Source organism: Podarcis pityusensis (assembly GCF_964106645.2).
Source record: "Podarcis pityusensis genome assembly, chromosome: 8".
NCBI classification, from domain to species: domain Eukaryota; kingdom Metazoa; phylum Chordata; class Lepidosauria; order Squamata; family Lacertidae; genus Podarcis; species Podarcis pityusensis.
In genome coordinates, this window is record NC_138033.1 from 24,308,416 (window position 1) to 24,329,781 (window position 21,366).

General features: G+C 46.9%; 1 protein-coding gene across 1 annotated transcript in view; it reads right to left on the reverse strand.

Moving 5' to 3' along the window:
- Positions 1-21,366, reverse strand: part of AHDC1 (AT-hook DNA binding motif containing 1) — a 194,930-nt gene that overhangs the window by 30,689 nt on the left and 142,875 nt on the right. Inside the window, 2 exon segments of the mRNA XM_081015687.1 lie at positions 681-814; positions 820-852. Of these exon segments, the coding sequence (XP_080871813.1) occupies positions 681-814; positions 820-852 (167 nt within the window).

Sequence of the window (21,366 nt, forward strand, 5' to 3'; positions counted from 1 at the left end):
CAAAGAGCTAGGTCAAGACCTCTCTGATATGCTAGTTTTCTGCTTTCAGGGAACTCTGTGTAGATCTCTGTGTTTTAAACACTGGGTAAGCCTATTCAAAATTGGCATCCCTCTCTGGTCTGCAAGTGGTAGAGACCAATCAACTATCTGATGCTGCTGAAAACATAGACTAAGCTTGAGTTTGAGCCCAATCCAGTGAACCCACATCCCCCACCTATTTAGCTTTGCTTGCCTGTTCAAATCAATATGGAATTTTTAGAGCAGTGGTAGGACTCCTCAGGAATCAGGGGTTGGATGCAGTCCTCCAACTTTCCCTAACTGGCCCTTGGAATACTCCCTAGGCCACACTCCTTCTCCAGACCACACCCTCTACTGCCCCTGATTCACATCCGCACTAAGTGATTTTGCCTGGCCGGAACACGTCCTTGAATTCTGATCAGGATTCTCATGAACAAAGGTGAAATTCACATTCGTTGCTCCACCTCTTTTTGCCTGTGGCCCCACCCACCACTGGCATGTGGCCCACAGGTGGTGGTCCAGAAGGGAATGTGGCCCCTGGGCTGCAAAATATTTCCCCATTCATTTTGGAAACACACACACACGAAAGCATGTTTGATTACCGGCAGGGGGCAAGCAGCAGCAGAGAGGGCCCACTCTCTGCCTTGTTCCCACCCGCTTACCTGGGCCGCCCGTATTTGCAGTGGAGGTTCACCCTGAAGTTTCTCTCGCTGCCGTCCGCCTCGCTGTTGTTGGGCTGCCGCAGCCCCGGGCCCTGGCTGCGCGGGAACCATTCAGCTGGAGGGTTGGCTCCGTTTTCCAGTCCAATGGGCTGGCAGGCGATGGAGCTCCCATCTGTTAAATGGAAGCACACAGACCCGGGCGTGTGAAGCAGCAACAGAGCAGGCAGAAGGTACAAGGAGGAGGAAGGGACAGATCTTTCTTTATATATTAATAATAATAACCAGGAAATTTAATTTCAACAGGAGTGGAGGGCAGCAAGACTACAAAAGCCCAACAGTGCTTTGGCTATGGATATGCAGGTGACAGGGCAGATGAGCAAGTGTTTGTGGCGGCAGGCAGGGTAGACGGAAGAAGGGTGGTGGTATCGCTCCTTCCCCCCTCACTGTCCAATCTTGCAGGCTTTTAGTAAGTTGATGCTGCCTCCTTGTAAGATAGTGGACGGGGGGGGGGGGGAGAGTGAGGCAGGGGAGTTATGTATATGGCATCACTAAGTGCAGGAAGACATTTTGCTGAATTGTACTTTGTACTGCGAATAACACATATACAGGTCATCTTGGGGTTATTTATTGTCTGTGTCATGCAGGGTATAGAGAATACCATGCCAATCCATGCCCACCCATATTCGCAGCCATGTTTCCCTGCTGCCAGCCTCCCGCCGGAACCACAACATCTCTTGCACAACAAATTTGTGCCAAGGCTACAGCCAGATAAGGGGGGGACATTGCGTCTCTCTGTCCAAGGTTTGAGACAGCTCCTGCTCAAGGTCACCAAAAAAAGGAAAGGGTGTGGGGAGGCTTGGCTTTGGTCTATAACAGATGTGCACAAAGGGGCCTGGCTCCTGGAGAATGCAACCCCACCTCGACCCAGAGGGATTATGCTGTGGGTCAGATGTCTCTGCAGCCCTGATAAACACAGACAAAATGTCCGTGCATCCTTCTGCATGCCAGGCCTGGCTGTCACTCATCAGATCCGCCTCATCTCCAGCCCAGGCTCTCTTGGCCTTTCCTTCCTTGTCTGGCTCCCCTCCTCTCCCCTCCCTTCCCTCTCTCTCCTTTTTGTCCATCTCATCATAGCCCTGCAGGGGGATCGGCCAAACTCTATTAGCTACAGTCATCCTGCTGTCTCAAGCTGTGTCTGTGTGTGTGTGTGTGTGTGTGTGTGTGTGTGTGTGTGTGTAATGGGGGGGCATGCATGCTCTGTGCAAGTTATCCCTGTTTGAATCACTAAATGTTGGTGATATGCAGCTTTGCACCTTTGCTCGCATGCCTGGATGTGTGCTATTTTGCAGGCATGCATCTGTGTGTCTATTTATTGAACAGGACATAAAATTCCAACTCGACAAGCTTCACGACTACTTGGCAAGGTAGATCAGGAGTGATCAAGAGTGGCCAATCGGCAGCCTGGGGGCCAGATCTAGTGCCCAAATCTGTTTTATCATGCCTCTGATAACCCTAACCAATATTTAAATCAAGGTGTGGTGTGAATTTTGGTCAAGAGTTTGACGTGGGGAGGAAATGAAAAATTGTTCTCAGACATTGCAATACGTACAGATATTCTACACCTGCCGTGTAGCATCTCTCTTTGGCTTTCATACACACTGTCTCAGCTGCACCCAAATTCATATGCTCGCTATAGCCTTGTTGTTTACTGTTACTGATTTTAAACAACTCCCAAATAAATGAGCTGGGGTTATGAAGACCTTTTCAGACCCAGGGGCCACCTGTAACCTGATGATACATCATGGGGTTCAATTTATTTCCTTTTTTAAAAAAAATTGTCACATGGTCCCCATATTTGCTTCTGCTTATGCAGAGAACGCTCCTGTATCTTTCACTGCTGTACAGAAGAGAGAATTTTGGCAATTGCTGCTTCTTATGCAGTGATGGGAAAAACTGTTCCTGTCAAAATGATTTCATCTTCACAGGCATTTAAAGGAATGGAATTCATTCTTCCAACCACTTCTGATCTCCCCACCCCCTTGTTTCCTTCTCTCTTCCTACTTCTTTTAGAAGATAAATAAAATCCAAAAGAAAAAGAAAAGTTGGTGGTGCCCATGGTGTCACACATCTGGATGCTGTCAGGGCAGGACTCTGGGGCGGAAGATCAAGTACCCACCCATCAGGAAGGCCCCCAATGCAACAGGGCTGGCTTACCACACGTTGAAGTAAGTGAAACAGCGCACACTGTCATCCAAAGAGCCATCCCTGTAAAACTATTTAAAGATGCAACATTATCTAAGGCAGAGGTGGAGAACTTGTTACCTTTCCAGATCTTGCTGAACTACAACTCCCATCATGCCTAACCACTGGACACACTGACTAGGGTTCATGGGAGTTGCGGTTCAGCAATGTCTGAAAAGCCACAGGTTAACCACTCCTGATGTGAAGCAAGGATAGGGAACCTGTGGTTCTCTAGGTGCCACTGGGCTCTCAACTCCCATTAGCCCCAGCAAGCATGGCCACAAGAAATGAGTCCTGGCAGAACATTACATTGGCTATGTGCACCATTGCCCTCACCCACCAGTTGAAAGTCCATTATCAAGACCCTCCCAAACTGCAGCCTGCCATTGGTTTCCTATTTAATCCATAAAGGAAGTCCAACTGGAAACACAGCACAACTTGATAGAGTGTCCAGCAGTTTTATAAGGCTAAGAAATGTGAAGAATCACAAACACACAAACAAACTTACAGAGAAAATAAAGGCGCTATTTCTGAAAAGATCGAATATAGCACTGAGTTACAGGCGCTTACTTCTGAAAAACAAACAAACAAAAAAAAGCCTCTGCACACCAACTCCTCCTTCTCTGGGATTTGGCTGGCCAAAGTGATGGTCTGACTTGTTTTGATAGTTCCGGCTTTTAGGTCATAAAACAGCACCTCTGGCATGTGCCCTAAACAGTGTATTTGAAGGGTCAGCCTTCCCTCACATGAGCCTGCCCATGGTGCTCTTCAATGGAAGCTTTGCCCTGTGCCCTACAGCTGTGCTCAGGAGCCCAGTTGGGTGGGCATGACCAGATGGTGGAGCTTCCTACCTTGGGAGGCCTGGAGGGTCTCCTTTCTGATGACTTTCAAATGTTAAATCCTCTCTCTTTTTACCAGTTCTTGGGACTGACAAACATTTTGCTTTTATTCTTTCTATTGTATTATTTTATTACATCTATATCCCACTTTCTTCCTTAACAGAACCAAAGATGGCATACATGCAGTTCCAAGGTAGTCACCAATCCAGGTACTGACCATACCCTGGGCACATAAAGTTATGTTTTTAACTTGTGATTTTGAGCTGCTTATGGACATGTGAAGTCAAAAGGCAGGACAGAAATATTTTATTAATAAATTTTAAAAATTATGCCATTACAAGTTTGATGTGGTATGAAGGCTCAGGTTCACATGTTCCCTTCTCTTGTGCATAATTCCCAGATCTAGTTTGAGGCAAACTACAGTTTAGGGATGCTTGATTATTTCATTCATTCTTCATGGATTTCGGTATGTACTGACTTCCTGGATGAATATAGTTATTCAACAGTTAGTCATCTTAAAATTTTGAGACGTGTTTCTCTGCTCAGAAATGGTACCAAAATGCATATAAAAATACACATTTTAGGATAAAATTTAGAAATACTTTTGAGAGAAAAGGTTTAGAAATCTGTACTTTAGAAAATAAAATAAAATTATAAACATACAATGAAATCATGCAAAGTACACAAGACATTAAAAATGGAAATGTACAGAAAAGGATCCAACAAGTGTTGGAAATGCAAACAATTGGAAGGTACGTTTTATCATATGTGGTGGAAATGTGAGATTGTTAAAAAATTCTGGGAAATGATTTATAATGAAATGAAAAAAATGTTTAGAATACCTTTTGTAAAATAACCAGAAGCCTTTCTATTAGGAGTTGTAGGAGCGGAGGTGCCAAAAGAACAGAAGAATTTGTTTATGTATGCTACGACCGCCACTTGTTAGCTCAAAGATGGAAAAAAGAAACCATCCCAACCAAAGAAGATTGGCAAAATAAATTAATGGAATATGCTGAAATGGTGAAAATAACTGTAAAGCTCAGAAACCAAGACGATAAGAATTTTAGAAAGGATTGGGAAATGTTCATTTTATATATTCAAAAGTATTGTAAACATGTTAAAACACTGGCAGGATTTTAAGAGCACTTGTAATTTTAGAGAAACTATGAAAGAAATTGGATGAAATTTTTTTTTGGAGTAATAATGATATGCAGTGGGAAAGGAAAATTAAGGAACCAGAGAATGGGGTGGAGGGAAGTCATGGGATTTGGGGAATCCTTAATTTTAGATTTGAAATTGGTTTTACTTACAGTTTTGTTTGTGTGTTTGAAAATACTGTTCTTGATATGGTTTTTATTTTATTTTTGGACAGTTTGTTAAAATTTAATAATAAAAAAAGAATAAAAATGGAAATGTGTATTTTGTGAGAAAATACTATTTATACATGAGGATTTTTTTTAAAAAAAGAAAACCATGGATTAATACAGAAGGGAGATGGAAAAGAATTATGAATGAGCACATGTGAAACTGACATGGACCAGAAATAGATGGCTCCATCCACCATATTACAGCTCGTCATTGCACCTGAACCAACAAACTATGGCCTGGGGTGATCCTGCAAGCCAGGATCAGAAACCGGGGGGGGGGGGCAGGGGACACACACATTGGTTTGTGATCCTGATTTACAGGCAAACACAACCCCACAGCTTGACTGTTTGGACAAAAAGGCAAACTACGGTTTACGCTAACTTAGGATTGGGAAGTCGGGAATCACTGTACACAAATCTGAGAAGCAGGAAGGCTTGTTCACCTAGAACCAAATCATGGTTTTGCATCGCATCTGAACAGAGCCTTTGTGAGCTAAGAATCCAGGGTTCTTTGACTTGAAGCAAATGCAGCCTATATTGTGGAAAGCAAAAGGTAGCTTCCAAGTATCCAGACAAACTCAAGTCTTCCACCCTTCCTTTGTCTTTCCCCCTTCCCATCCCCTTCCGATGCTTGGGAGAGGTGGGTGACCTAAAAAATGATGGGGTTCTTAACATTGAACAGATTCTCATGGTCAGGCGGTTAGTAAAATTAATTTCCTCTGGAGCTAAAACTCAATTACTATGTAGATCTCAAAACATAAATCCCTTTAGAAATACTACAATACTAACGAGATCTCTTGGCACTTCAAAGAAATAGGTGAGCCATCAAGATAAGCGGAGAGTGAATTGCCCAGTATAGACATTCATTTACATTTGACAAACATATATCAGAGTGCTTTAATCAAGTGGTATCTCAGACAAAAGGAAAGTTGGCACAGTGTGGCACAAAAGGAAGGTAGACATACCTCAGTTTTTTCATGGCAATAACGCATAAAAAATAGTAAAACACTTGATGCATTCCAAGCATTAATGTTTATAGAAGAAGCTACCAGTAAGGAGCCAACTGAGAATGCAGGGGTGGGCTGGTGTCCACTGGAACAAGGCAGGCACGTCCAAAGTCCACTTCGGGGGCCTAATCTGGCCTGCCGGTCAGTTTAATCTGGCCCCTGTGGTAGTTTATTTCCTGGGGTAAAATCCTTAAAAAATGTAACAACTTCAACCCTAAAAGAAGAACAACAACTCCAACCCTGAAAAAAAGCTGTCAATCCTAGAAAAGGTCGACAACTTTGGTTGGCCCCCACAGCCCTTGACTTCATCAAATCTCGCCCTCTTTGAAAAAAGTTTGGACACCACTGATAGGAAGACCAGCAATAGGTGAAGCCAGAGCCAAAGACAGCCAGATTCACCCCCTGTGCTGGTGACAGGCAGGTGGGGGTAGACTGAGAGCAGATTGAGGGCTCATCCACTTGTCCTGCTGTTTTCAGGGGAAACCACTGTTTAGCCCCACATCATTATTACATACTTTGCAACTACAATAAGCCTGCAACATCCGCGGGGGTTACGTTCCGGGGATCGCGCCTAAAGCCAAAATTGTGTGTATTCAAAACCCATTGGATTCAATGGTGGGTGGGATTGCCCAAGTCATTTTCCCCATGACCTCAAACCCCCCCCCCCTTAAAAAATTGGGGGTTTTGGCCACAAGCGTAAAACTGAAGTTAAATGCACGTAAGTTGCAGGAATGTACATCTACATTCCTGATACGTTGGGGGGTGGGAATCTCTTGAACATGTGCAGCTTCACATTATACACTCTTAAATCACAGTTTGATCATGACTGCAGGTATAAAATGGAGTTTGCTTCCGTTGCCCTGATGCCATGAACACATTTACTTTGGGGAAAGCACAATTCTGTTGTAGAGAATTATAATACATTTGAAAAGCAAACACAATAAAGTCAGCATCTGTAATCATGCACATGCTTGGCCAGCCAACCCCTGACTATAAAATGTTTTTGTTTTTGTTTTGTTTTGAAGAAGAAGATACTGCACTGCAGTGACTAGTGTCAGCCCCAGCCGGTGGAATGTGTGAGTGCTGGCCCAGGTCATTACATTGGTCCTGTTTGCTGCTGCCTCTATCATCTGCCACTCTCAGGTTAATCATTTTTTTGGAGGGGAGACTGGTCTGTGGGCCCTGGATTTCAGCCCTGAGGTCCAATGTTAGCTGCATCTCTGAGCGTGCCATCATTAAGATAGACCCAACATATTCCCATTTTACCAATGGAAAACAAAGCAGAAGACACAGCAATCCATGCTACCTCTATGACTGCTTGTTTTTGGAAGCTGGCTGTAGTCTTGTGATGGGCCTAATCCACACTGGTCCACAGAGGCTACAGAACGCATCAGCCCTGCCCTTCTGTGTGACTGAGCAGGGCTCTGCAGGCAATATTGTCTGCAGAGCTGGCTCTTTAGTTTGGCAGTAGGGTGTCCTGGGAGGAGACATACCTGATTTTTTCCCAGAGACAAGTCCTCTGTTTCCAGCTGTGCAGTGCCAAACCAGGAGTGCAAGCAGCTGCCATGTGCCCTTACATGCCAAGGCCACCCAGTGAGCCCTGGCTGAAGCAGGGTCTTGATCTCACACCTCAAAAGCCAGTGCTAACTCAGATGCAAATCATGGGCCGCGAACCAGACAAAATGTTAAGTGCTTCTTCTAACCTTTGTAGATTTCACTGGGGCACTGAAGCGTAGGGTTAAATTGTGGGTCTTTACAGTGCTGAATTTTGCTTCGATTATGCCCTTAGGATTTTGGAAAGATTTTGTTGTTGCGTGTGTGTGGTGGTGGTGGTGGTTTTTTGGACAGCTCATGTGGAAAAAAGAAAAAGGAAAGAATATTTGAAGCCATTTCAGGTATTTTGCTGCCAGCTGAACCGGATGTTTATACGACTGGTACGCGCTGGAAAGATTCTGTCAGGAGAGGAGGAAACGAAATGGCTTTAAAGTTATTCGCAGCTGCAAAAATTGGTGGCAGATTCTGCGAAGAAGTTAGCACCATCTATTGAGCCTTGGGAGTTGATGCAGGTATGGGAAATTATTATTGCAATTATTAGTAGACACTATTTATATCCCACTTTTCCTCTCAAAACGTGTAGGGATGCTAACATAGTTCTTCTTCCTCATTTTATCTTTACAAAGATTAAGCGAGATGCGATAGGTTGAGGGATAGCAACTGGCTCTAGGTCCCCACTGAGCTTTATGGCTTTAATCACTGCACCACACTGGTTCGCTGACCATGATTGCTAATAGGGTCATGCTGCCATATTCTGCTTAACATTTAAAGACAGTCAGATAGAATTCGGTCAAGTTTAAAATGAACAGGAGAAATGGTTAGCATTTCCTGAGATGTAACCAAATGGATTTTTATTGGATAATGAACTGATGTTCTATAACCTGTTGGGGAGGGGAACATACAGGAACTTCTTGAACATTGTCAAAAAGCAGCAGAGTTTTATGAAAATCATAGGTCCTAGCCCAGGGCCTTGTTAGCCTGTCTGATAATCCAGCCCTGATCAAAACAGCCTTGATCTCTGCCAGGAAAAAATCAATCATGTGCAGGTCTGCCAAGTACCGATATATGTATTTACTGTTCTGCAACTTTTCTGTGGACCACCTGGATGGCACCCACAGACCTCCAGTGGTTTGTGGACCAGTATGAGATCTTCACATTGACTGTTACTGGAAGTGGTTCTCCAGGGTCTAAGGAAAAGAGAGGTTTCCCCCCCCCCCATCACCTGCTTTCCGAAATCCTTTTAGCTAATGGGGGGTGGGACACCTCAGACCCAGGGATCCAGTGCAGCCCTCCAGGCCTCTCCCACTCTCAAGATTCTTCCCAGGCCATCTCCTATCTCTGTAAGCTACATCCCACATCATGGATGGAATGTGTCCTTGAACTCTGATAATGTCTTTTGCTTGCCTGAATGGAGGACAGAGTGGGGTGTGAATGTGTGTGGAAACTAGTCTACTAGCCCATTTTCCCCTCTGGCCTGCCCACCTCTGGCATGTGGCACTTGGATAGTTGCTCAGAATGTGGCCCTCAAGATGAAGATTTCTTGCCCCTATTTTAACTTGAGGTGGCCAGAGATTGAACTTGAGGCGTTCTTTCTGCATGTGAAGCATGTGCTTCACCATTGAGCTGTGGTTCTTTCCATAACAAACAAATCTGGCTGGCTGTTGTTAGAAAAGGTGCATTCAGAAAGGGAGCTTGCTGCATTAGTTTTCCAGCTTATAACTCTAGCGCTTCTGTCCCAGTTTCATTACGGAGCTGTGGCTCTTTAGCTGATATACTGTCATGTTGTGCCAAATTTCATTCGCTCCAGGGGGTGTGGTGTGACACAACAGCAGACGTCACTGGATGTGTTGCCGTCGTCCCATCTTTTATGTCATGTGCATCCCCCCCTCCCCCCCCCCCGGAAAATGGCAGGAAACAACTGTGTGCCACCATGCTGGCCACCCCAAATTTCAACCTGTGATTTTCCAGGTTGCAAATGGACTTTTTCTGGAAGCGATTAAATGTGGAAACAAGCACCCAGCTTCCACTAGATTCTGCTAGATTACCAGAATTAGTTTTCTGGCTGTGTGAAAGATCACATATGGAGATGTCGGGGAAATGGAATAAAGTACTGTTTGAATGCAGCCAAAGAGAATTTTAAACACACTTTTGGATGATTCGGGCAGGCAGTTCTTACGTTTGTGTGCCTGTGCCTTGGCCATGGATACAGAACCCTGTAGATACTGCTGGATTTCAACTCCCATCATCCCTAAGCACTTTGCTGGGACTATGGAAGTTGGAAATCAGGTTCCCACCTCTGGTTTAGGTTGTTTTGACTCAGCCTTTCTATTAAAATTGTTTCCCTGTTTCGTTCTCTTAAAAAGCTTTATAAATCCTTCCTGAACTGAGTGCTGCTTTCTTCTTGCCGTCTTCCCTTCTGCCACACCCAATGAGGTTTATTGCCATTGAACTGAAGCCCTCACTCTGGATCTATGCGTGAATTTGCTGCACAATCACCTCTTTATTCTGGTGCACCTTCGCCCTTTTGTATCCCACCATCCCTGCCTTGCAGTTGGCATGGCCCTGCCTCCACCTTTGAGCTTGTTTGTGCCCCTGTCCATCTCCTAGCACCCCTCCCAGCACAGCTCAAATCCCACAGCCAGCCGGCTCTGCGCACCCAGATTAGCATGGCAACATCAATCCAGACTGGCAGGAAAATGCACGCACGTGGTTCCCTCCCCAGCATCAGTGGGGAACTGCTGCTGCTGCTACAGGCTGGGAGGGTGCAGAGTTACACCAAAGGGCAACGTGGAACAAGGAAACAGCACTAGAAAGACTGGTCTAGTCTCAGCTGTGTCTGCTAATGTGCCCAGAGCTGGAAGGAGACAGACAGACAGACAAGAGAGGGAGGGAAACTCACAGAAGGCTTTTCATTACAGCCTGTGGGTGCCCAACGCTCCCCCTTCTCCCCCTCCCCACTTCCCTTTTAATTCAAGTGGAACGTGGAAAGACTGAAAAAACAGCTCAGACCCCAGGAGTCTTCCTTTCTACGGGATGAAGGGCAACAAGGGAAGCAGAGTAAATCTGCAGGGACCCTTTTGGCTTCAGCTCACTCAGTGCTTGTTTACACCAGGGGGGGGGGGGAAGCTTGCAGAATCCAAACAGTGCTCAGATGTGTGCTAGCCACCAAGAGCCTGATACATGCATGTCCAGAAAGAGACACGTATTCAGAAACATCTCCACTCCAATCCCCTCAGAGTGACATGGCACTTGCATATGTGTACACAGATATATTGAAAGCCATACACCCATGCAAAAGAAACACACCTGAAAAGAGTAAACCCGCAAGGTTATACAGGCAGGTCATGGAAAAATGGACTGGAGGGGGGCATGTATGGAGAATGATGCACCAAGGATTCCAACTGCAGGGCCTTATGCACAGAGCACACGTAGAAGAACACACATGAAACAATTTGTACTCAAACTGCACACACAACACACTTTTACACTCACTTGCATACCCAAATGTTCTCTCTCTCTCTCTCTCTCTCTCTCTCTCTCTCTCTCTCTTACATACACACGCTGACCCAGAGCACTATGTGAGCACATAAATGCACATAAGTATTCATACACAAATACTGTCCCCATACAACCACGCCCATCCACTTCTCCGGCTGCCCCTGACAATTTATAGGAAGGGTGGGGCATGTTTTTCAGCCTGAGGGCCACATTCCTACATAGACAACATTTGGGCAGACAGGGGCTGTATGCTGGTGGCAGGTGAGACCAGAGATAAAAGTGGGTGGGGCAATGGATTTGACTCTTACCTTTGTAAAGTCAGCTTTCACCTTCCTGCTACGACTACGCAAATAGTCAGAAGTATTTACACACTTGCACACACTCCTCCTTGCAGGCAAGCAAGAGGCATTATCACAGCTCAATGATACATTCCAACCAGACAAAAGCAGTCTTGGGAGATGCGTGGCGAGGGGTGCCAAGGCCAAGATGCTTTCCTGCCTCCTCCCCCGCAAAAAAAAGTTTCCTTCACCCTGAACTGGCTTGTTGAGAGTCTGTCATCACAGTCCCATGTGGAGCTTGTGTTAGTCATTCCTTCAGTCCACAACATTTCTGGTCCCTGAGATTGAGAATTCAAACACATGCATGCATGCACGCACACACAAGGTCATAGGAGATGCTTTCCATTGGGAATTTCTCCTGGAGAAGCCTCAGTAAAATGCCTTATCCTACTGTACTCTTCCTAGAGGATTATGCTTCAGTGGGCAGGCCTCTCTGTCTCCCACTAACAGCCCTTAATTGTGAGAGAAACCTGTTGCACCACCCTGCCCCACTGGAAGGCCACTTGGGGAGGAGGCTACCCCATGACTTGCTTTGGCATAACAACATAGCAAGAGCCCCGCTGGATCAGACCAAAGGCCCTCCTGCACCCTGGCCTCAAATGGCCTACCAGACACCTGGGCAAAGCCCAAAAGCGGGACAGGAGTGCAAAGGGGTTCTCTCCTCACTTGTGAGTTCCAGCAAACCAGTACAGAAATATTCCCCATCCTGGTGCTTTTCAGGTATTTTGGAGTACAACTCCCATCAGCTGTAGTAAGTGTGGCCAATGGGTCAGGGTTTATGGGAGTTGTAGTCCAAGAATATCAGGGAGACAATGTATTGATTGGGGAAGGCTGTGCTATGGCTCCTAAGACTCAGAGGGGGCCCAGTTTTTCTCTGAAGCTGTGAGCTGGTCTGGAGTAAAGTTAATCTTGTATAATATACCTCATACAACATAGCACATATATCATGGGAGTTGTGGTCCAACAGTATTGGAGGTGGAGGAAGCAATGTACACACAGGTCCTACTATCAAAACTCAGGGACAAAACTAGGCTTTATTTCCCCCAGGCCAAAGACCCAGTTTAGCACCCACCCACATGCATTTGCATCTAAATACACATAGGCCAACCTATCCATTCTTAAGGAAATCAGCCCTGAGTGCTCACTGGAAGGACAGATCCTGAAGCTGAGACTCCAATACTTTGGCCACCTCATGAGAAGAGAAGACTCCCTGGAAAAGACCCTGATGTTGGGAAAGATGGAGGGCACAAGGAGAAGGGGACGACAGAGGACGAGATGGTTGGATAGTGTTCTCGAAGCTACCAACATGAGTTTGACTAAACTGTGGGAGGCAGTGGAAGACAGGAGTGCCTGGCATGCTCTGGTCCATGGGGTCACGAAGAGTCGGACATGACTAAACGACTAAACAACAACAACACACATAGGCTGGGATCCCCAATGGCACCTCTCTGGAGGCTTCACCTGGGGCAAAAAACCCGGCTAGCCCCCCCCCCCAATAGCTGCAGCACTGCTATATGCTTGTTATACAAAAGTCACATCCAAATATGATGAATTAGTACCCAAACCTCACTATACACAACACTGATTCAGATATACAAACAGCCAGACCTGTGTGTAATACTGTAAACAAATAAGCAGCCGTAAACAAGCCTTGCTTCTTTGTGTTTTGCTTGTCCGCAGCAGAAACCATGTTGGGAGGGAGGGGGAAGGGGGAAAGATGGGACAAACAAGAAAGTATTTCCCCCCCCCTTCCTTATTTGCTTTTTACAAGGTTTCGTAGGGGTTTCCTGTTTCCCCCCATCATTTGGGGGTCAAAATTCCATGGCTGGGAACGCATTAGAAAATTTCTCATAGGAATACCAGCAACTGTCAACTTGTTATGCGAATGCTCGCCTAACGAAAACAATGTGTTCCTGAGAATGCATTACATTTGGATAGCGATACAGTGGTACCTCGGGTTACATACGCTTCAGGTTACAGACTCCCCTAACCCAGAAATATTAACTTGGGTTAAGAACTTTGCTTCAGGATGAGAACAGAAATCGTGCTTCAGCGGCGCGGCAGCAGCAGGAGGCCCCATTAGCTAAAGTGGTGCTTCAGGTTAAGAACAGTTTCAAGTTAAGTACGGACCTCCGGAATGAATTAAGTACTTAACCTGAGGTACCATTGTACATGTGTGGAAGTCTGTGCTAGGGTGGCCTCTAAGTCTCTAAGAGGGCCAAGTCTTTCTCTGAAGCCGTAATACACATCATACAACACAGCAAGTGGACCCCACCCCTGATCCTTCTACCCCGTTCATTGGCAGGTGATCAGACAAACCAGAGACAGGCCTTTCTCCTAGTTCCGCCAGCCTAAACGCAGACATGTTCAGCAGCAGAACAGCCTGCTGGGAAGGGGGCAGTAGCCAAGTCCCCAGCAGAACAGGCTGGTGACTCACTCTTCTGGCTCAGGGAATGGCCCCTGTGCGCGGGACCAAGGCCAGACCAGGCCGATCCTCTTCCTCCAAGCCTCCACACGTTTTGCTTGCTCAGAGGGAGGAGCTGGAATGACGGAGCCCGACATGCCCAGCCTAGGGTTGACCTAAATCCCCTCCACCGGCCCTTCGCTGGGAACTGCCAGGACCCAAGTCCTCCGTTTGCCGGAAGCCTGGTTGTGCCAAGCATTCAAAGGCTTGGCCCCAGAAAGGGAGAGGTGGAAGAGGGCCACTGCAGAGGGAGGGAAGGAGGGAAGGCGCAGAGTGGGCTGGGCTGGGCTAGCCAACAAGCTGCTCTTTCTTTCCCTGCGCTCTGTTCCCTTTCACCTCCCTTGCTCAGCCGCAGGCAGCGGCCACATGTTTCACATTAGGATCTCTGGACTTCGCCATTCCTGGGGTGTTGGCCAGGGGTATTCCTCTCTTCTCCGCCTCCCCCCACCACAACCTAGTTACAAAACTCTAGCAGAGACCACACAGGAGATGGGAAAGATGCTTGGACAACAAGTGGAGTGGGGGCAGCAGAGAGAGAGGAGGATATGTGGTGGGGTGGGGGAGAGAGAGACTGATGGAGGGAAAGACTTAAAAGGAGAGAAGGCGGCCATGCAGCTTGCATGAGATTGCAAAGGGAGACGGGCGGGCACAGCCAAAAGCACAGCAACAAGAGACAGCGGGAGGGAGGGTGTGTGTGTGTGTGTGTGTGTGTGTGTGTGTGTGTAAAAGAGAGCAAGTGAGAAAGATTGCAGTCACCTCTCCTTGCTACCTCCTGACCCCTGGAGCCTTGGAAAGATAACAGCCCCCAAAGAGTGCTGACTTGCCTTTCAGAAATCCAATATCCTCGCCTGGTGAACTAATCGACTACCTGGGCTCGCAATAACCACCCTGCAAAAGGATTAATCCTGGCACTGAAAATCTTTAATTAGTTTAACAGTTTCAGGCTCCATGGAGGCAGCAAATGGCAGACACAGGCGCTCCAGCCTCTCTACACCCCCCCCCCGCCCCTTCTCCTCTCCCCCACAACTCAAGAACGGGACCTCCTAGTTGAGATGGGAGGAAGAGGCAAGAATTTCCCACTAAGAAGGGAAGAGACACAGGAGAGGGTGGGGAAGGGCAGGATCTTGCTTGCTCTCTGCCTTTTAAAAAATAACTGTGAAAGGGAGGGCTTACTCAATTGGAGCTCTGAGCGTAGTCCATGGGAGGTAGATGTGATCAAGAAATCTCAATATATTATTAAATGGTGAGAACGGAAGGACAGTCCAAAACAGAGCTGGCTTCCTCCTCCACATTATAGCCAAAGGCACACGATCACATTGTGCAAGTGCAGCATCTGGTACTGGGTAGACACTCCAGCACTGTGAGGCTCTTGGCTTTCGCTATACAGGATGCAAGTTACTAGTCCTTAAGATTCTGAAACAATTTCTGGCTATCTGTCACTCAAGGCAGACTGATGGATGATGGTAGCACTGAGCATAAGAACACATATTGAGCAGGACTTTCACATAAAAGTTCTCCGTGCCCTCTTTCTTTTCCCAGGGTGGGGGCCTTTTGTGCTGGTGTGCACTGTGGGGACCCATATGTCTCTTTCGAACTAAAGGGCAACAATGTTGGAGCACGAGACAAGCTGGACACAGGTACCGTAACAAATCCTAGCATCCAGCAGTGCTGCATCTTTGGGTTAGTGGGCCGTACATTACGGAACATGAACACCCAGTTTTCAGACTGAGAAAGTCCCTTTTCACTACCAGGGCAAGAAATTGTCCTGCATCCGTCACACTGCTTGGGCCTACCCCTGGCATTAATCAAAGGGGAAAGTAACTCAGTACAGTCCCTGATGGCATAAGAAGAGCAGGGTCCCACCAATGGCCCATCTACTCCAGCATGCTGTTCTCACTGAGGCCAACCATATGTTCATGGGAAGCCTGCAAGCAGGACTTGAGTGCAATATAACCTCTTCCCACTTGAGAGTCCCAGCAACTGGTATTCAGGGCCACAGTGCCTCTGACAGTGGAGGGAGAACATAGACATATTGGTTAGTAACCAGTGATAGCCTTATTTGCCTTTATGTCCCTCCTCACGCGAAACCATAGCTCAGCAGTAGAGCATTTGACTTGCATGCAGAAAGTCCCAGGTTCATTCCCCAATGACACTGCCAGGTTGGATTGAGAATATTATCTGCCTGAAAACCTGGAGAGGCCCTGCTAGTCAGTGTTGAAAACACTGAGCTAGGTGGCAACTTCTTACGTTTCCTAATTGCTGACTACATGGTCTTTGGACATTACAGCCCTTCCGGGTGGTTTTGCCTGTATTGTGAAAGGGATTGGATCAAAACATGTTTTGTCTATGGCCATACTACTGAACACACCTGATCTCAGAAGCTAAGCAGTGTCAGGCTTATTTAGTACTTGAGTGGGAGACTGCCTGGGAATACTGAGTGCCATGGGCTTTTGCCTCCTTGGGCCTGGGATAGTCGGTGCAGCATGAGACTCTTAATCTCAGGTTCATGGGTCTGAGCCCATTAGGAAAAGATTCCTGCAATGCAGGGGGTTGGACTAGATGACCCTCAGAGTCCCTTCCAACTTTATGATTCTACAGTTTACTGTACAGAGGGAGGCTATCTTGCTAATACAGCATGGCACAGAGAATAATAATAATAATAATAATAATAATAATAATAATTTATACCTCACCCATCTGGCTGGGTTTCCCCAGCCACTCTGGGTGGCTCCCAATTGAATATTAAAAACACAATGCAGCATTAAACATTAAAAACTTCCCTAAACAGGGCTGCCTTCAGATGTCTTTTGAAAGTAGGATAGTTGCTTATTTCCTTGATATCTGATGGGAGGGTGTTTTACAGGGCAGGCACCACTACTGAGAAGGCCCTCTGCCTGGTTTCCTGTAACCTCACTTCTCGCAGTGAGGGAACTGCCAGAAGTCCTTTGGCGCTGGATCTCAGTGTCCGGGCTGAACGATGGGGGTGGAGACACTCCTTCAGGAATACAGGACTGAGGCCATTTAGGGCTTTAAAGGTCAGCACCAACACTTTGAATTGTGCTCAGAAACGTACTGGGAGCCAATGCAGGACTCTCAGGACTGATGTTATATGGTCCCGGCGACCTCTCCCAGTCACCAGTCTAGCTCCTGCATTCTGGATTAATTGCAGTTTCCGAATCACTTTCAAAGGTAGCCCCACGTAGAACGTATTACAGCAGTCCAAGCAGGAGATAACTACAGCATGCACCATTCTGGTGAGATAGTCTGCGGGCAGGTAGGGTCTCAGCCTGCATACCAGGTGAAGCTGGTAGACAGCTGCCCTGGACACAGAATTGACCTGCGCCTCTATGGACAGCTGTGAGTCCAAAATGACTCCCAGGCTGCACACTTGGCCTTTCAGGGGCACACTTACCCCATTCAGGACCAGCGAGTCCCCCACACCCACCCGCCCCCTGTCCCCCCAAAACAGTACTTCTGTCTTGTCAGGATTCAACCTCAATCTGTTAGTCGCCATCCATCCTCCAACCGCCTCCAGGCACTCACACAGGACCTTCACTGCCTTCACTGGTTCTGTTTTAAAAGAGAGGTAGAGATGGGTATCATCTGCATACTGATGAACACCCAGCCCAAACCTCCTGATGAGCTCTCCCAGAGGTTTCATATAGATATTAAAAAGCATGGGGGAGAGGACAGAACCCTGAGGAACCCCACAAGTGAGAGCCCAGGGGTCTGAACACTCATCCCCCAACACCATTTTTTGGATACGGCCCAGGAGAAAGGAGCAGAACCACTGTATAACAGTCCCTCTAGACGGTCCAGAAGGATGTTATGGCCGATGGTATCAAAGGCCGCTTCGAGATCCAGCAGAACTAGGAAACAGCTCTCACTTTTGTCCCTAGCCTGCCAGTGATTATCAACCAGTGCAACCAAGGCAGTTTCAGTCCCAAGGTGAGGCCTGAATCCCGATTGGAAGGGATCCAAATGGTTTTTGTGGTGAGAAGAGCCAGGTACCAGAATGGAAGCATCTAGACTGGAATGAGGCTGCTCTAGAAAACAAAGCAAAGGAAGCAAAGTCAAAGAGGGCAGAAGTCATCAAGGGGGTCATAAGCCAGCCAGTTCTTCCCAAGCTCCAATGCTTTGGAGAATGGGATGGAAGGTCAAAGACTGGAGCTAAGGTTAAGTGATGATAAGGCAGATTTGGAAAAAGAGATACTTTTGCACAGGCATCGCAGCAGTAACAAGCAAATCAAGCCCAAATGCACAGAGAGGGTTTTTTGGCTGGGTCAGGAAGATCACACCAAAGCAGTAACCAATCTATTGCGGGGCTGATCCTCAGATGCAACAAGGAAGCATGGACAAGGTTGCACAGAAAACAGAAATTCTCAGGACCAGTGGAGGAGCTCAGCCTCCTTCCAGTTCATCAACACCATCATGCATATTGGACCATTAAACATAGCTATAACCAGAAAGTTAGAACGTTTGTGTTGTGGAGCAATGGAGAATGGGGTACAATCTCCAACAGGACATTCAGTATCCTGAAAGCCTAAAACTTTCAGGCTTTCTTTTAAAGTTTCTAGCCCTCAGGAGATGTGTGTATATATGAGTAAGGAGAAATATCATTTCCAGCTGCTAAGCAGAAATTGATTTTATTCTCAGATCCCAGGAGTGTGATGTCCCAAGAGGAGAGTATGCCTTGATAGAGCAGAATAACCCTTCTGCTGTTTACTATTTTGGGAGGTGGGTGAGTGTTAATGGATCTCAGTAAGCACAATGTTATCAACTTTTCATAGCAGGAGAACAGGCAGCCAGCAGCAGACCCAGCCTTAATAAAGGGTTCTTGAAATGGTGGACCAGTGCAGCACAGGTGGCAGGGGTGGGGGTCCCCTGCTGCTTTTCAAGGGTGTTTAAAAACACAACACAACACTGATCTCTGGAGAATGATTACACCCTGGAGGCATAGGACTGAGGATAGTCAGAGCCTAGGATTCCTTCTCTAAGCATAGGAACCCAGGAAGCTGCCTTATACTGAGGGATCATTCACACATACCTTTGGGTTGCACTGGGCTTTCTTGAGCAGGGTTTTTTGTGTTTTGTTTTTGTCCCACCACTTTCCCCAGGAAGATGTACTCTTTTAATGCTGAATCAGAACCAATGGCAATTCAGGTTTCCCACAGATTGTCATTTGCTCCGATTCAGCAGAAAAGGGCAGGTTTTTGTGGGGAAAGCACCAGGACTTTAAAGCGCAGACCTGTGCCTAGAAACACAGCACAAAGGGAAGCCTGGGTGAGCCCTGCATCAGGCCACTGTTCCACCCAGCTCAGAATTGTTCTCACTGCCTGGCAGAGCTCTAGGATTCCAGACAGGAGACTGAAACGTGGAAGTGGTTTCAAGGCACATTCTCTAGAGTTTCAATGCATTTTTGGCTGCCTGTTGTGTTCCTTAATGATTCCAGGCTCCCTTAATCCTGAAGCTCTTCTTTATATATGGAATCTAGACACTAACACTGGTAGATGCAAGAGAATACATTCCATTAGGCTTTGGACCACCTGAGTGAGGCTTTCAGAAGCAATCCCCCACAGTCTCTGCCTTTCTTATTGCATTTCAATGTTCAACCCCTTCTACTGCTCTTCCTTTCATTCACTCCTTACTATTTGCCAGAATAACTCTTGTTTTGCATTTATAATTAGGAGACAAAACAGATGGCAAGTGATTCATCTTAGGTAATGGGTCCACGAGAGTCCCCTAAGCTGCTGGGTTTCCTTTGCTGGAGCCTATAACTTTAAGTTGGTGTTTTGTGGTGTGTGCATATTTTCCTCCCACCCCCACTCCCCAAGTCAAGAACTGCTACCTGGCAAACATAAATCCAGCAGCTGTTTGGGGAGGCTCTCGAAAACAGAGACCACGGTTCTGTTTGACTGGTGACAGTGAACGATGCACAGAGACACGAAGCGTGGGAGATGCCCGTGGAGCAAAAGAGGGGGCTGTGCTTCTGGCAGGGCTGCTGCTGATAAAGTGCCATTTTCTGACACTGTTCTCAGCCCGAAAGCTTCATTCAGCATGGCCTGCTGTAGTGTATTCTGGGATAATGGGGAATGTAACCCAGACAAATCCGAATCAGTGTGAAAAGGTGGGCCTTTGGGATAACCTCTAAACAACGAAAAATGGAAATCTACAATGGGGGTGTGGGGTGGCCATCCATATTGAAGAACCATTTCAGGAGTCAGGAATTTGTCCCAAATAGGCAACCATACAATACAGACAGCCTCCAGATGTATTTGGATTCCAATCAGCCATCCAATGGGTAAAGGTAAAGGGACCCCTGACCATTTGGTCCAGTCGTGGCCAACTCTGGGGTTGCAGCGCTCATCTGGCTTTATTGGCCAAGGGAGTCGGCGTACAGCTTCTTCCGGGTCATGTGGCCAGCATGACTAAGCTGCTTCAGGCGAACCACAGCAGTGCACAGAAACGCCGTTTACCTTCCCGCCGGAGCAGTACCTATTTATCTACTTGCACTTTGACGTGCTTTCGAACTGCTAGGTTGGCAGGAGCTGGGAGCTCACCCTGTCACGGGGATTCAAACCGCCGACCTTCTGATCGGCAAGCCCAAGAGGCTCAGTGGTTTAGACCACAGCGCCACCAGTGTCCCTTCATCCAATGGGAGATATATCCTAAAACATCTGGAAGAAACTAGGTTGGTGAAGGCTGGTTTAGATTGTAAGCCCTCAAGAAAAGGAAGTTTGCACACCCACCCTCTCCCTTGATGGTTATGTTCTGCAAAGGTGGAACAACTATTCCACCTCCATCTGCCTGGTTCTGCCCTTTAAAATCTTAAAACTCACCTTCATTCACATTTTCTCCTCTCCCTAATACATTCACTAATGAAGGGAAAGTCCTCTTCCCACCTGTGGGCTTAGAAGCCAGCACATTTTAATGGCTGAGGGATTGATAGCCTTTTAACTATATTCTTTGCTGTTTAATGTTGTGAGCAGCCTAGAAAGGTTTGAATCTGGAAAGGCGGGATCTAAATGACTTTTCAAAATCAAATAAAAGTGAAAAGACCGAGTTCTCGGATTTGAGGCTTCCTGAATCACATCTGAGACGGGCTGGAAAAGAGAACTGAGTGAATCCCACAGACACCCATGAACATAACCTCTAGGGGTTCCCGAGTGTGAGAGATTTGGACAAAGCCCCAAAGATGTGCAATAGTAAGATTGGCATGGGATGTTACCTTTTTGTGATGCACTCCCTCTCCTTCTCTATCTCCCTCTCACACACACCTACCTTTTGCCACCTGGTTCACCTTCCGAGAGGGTACTGAGTATTGGAAGGGAGCAGAGGGAAGGCACGGTGAAATCAGCCGACAGATGGGCTGCTGAAA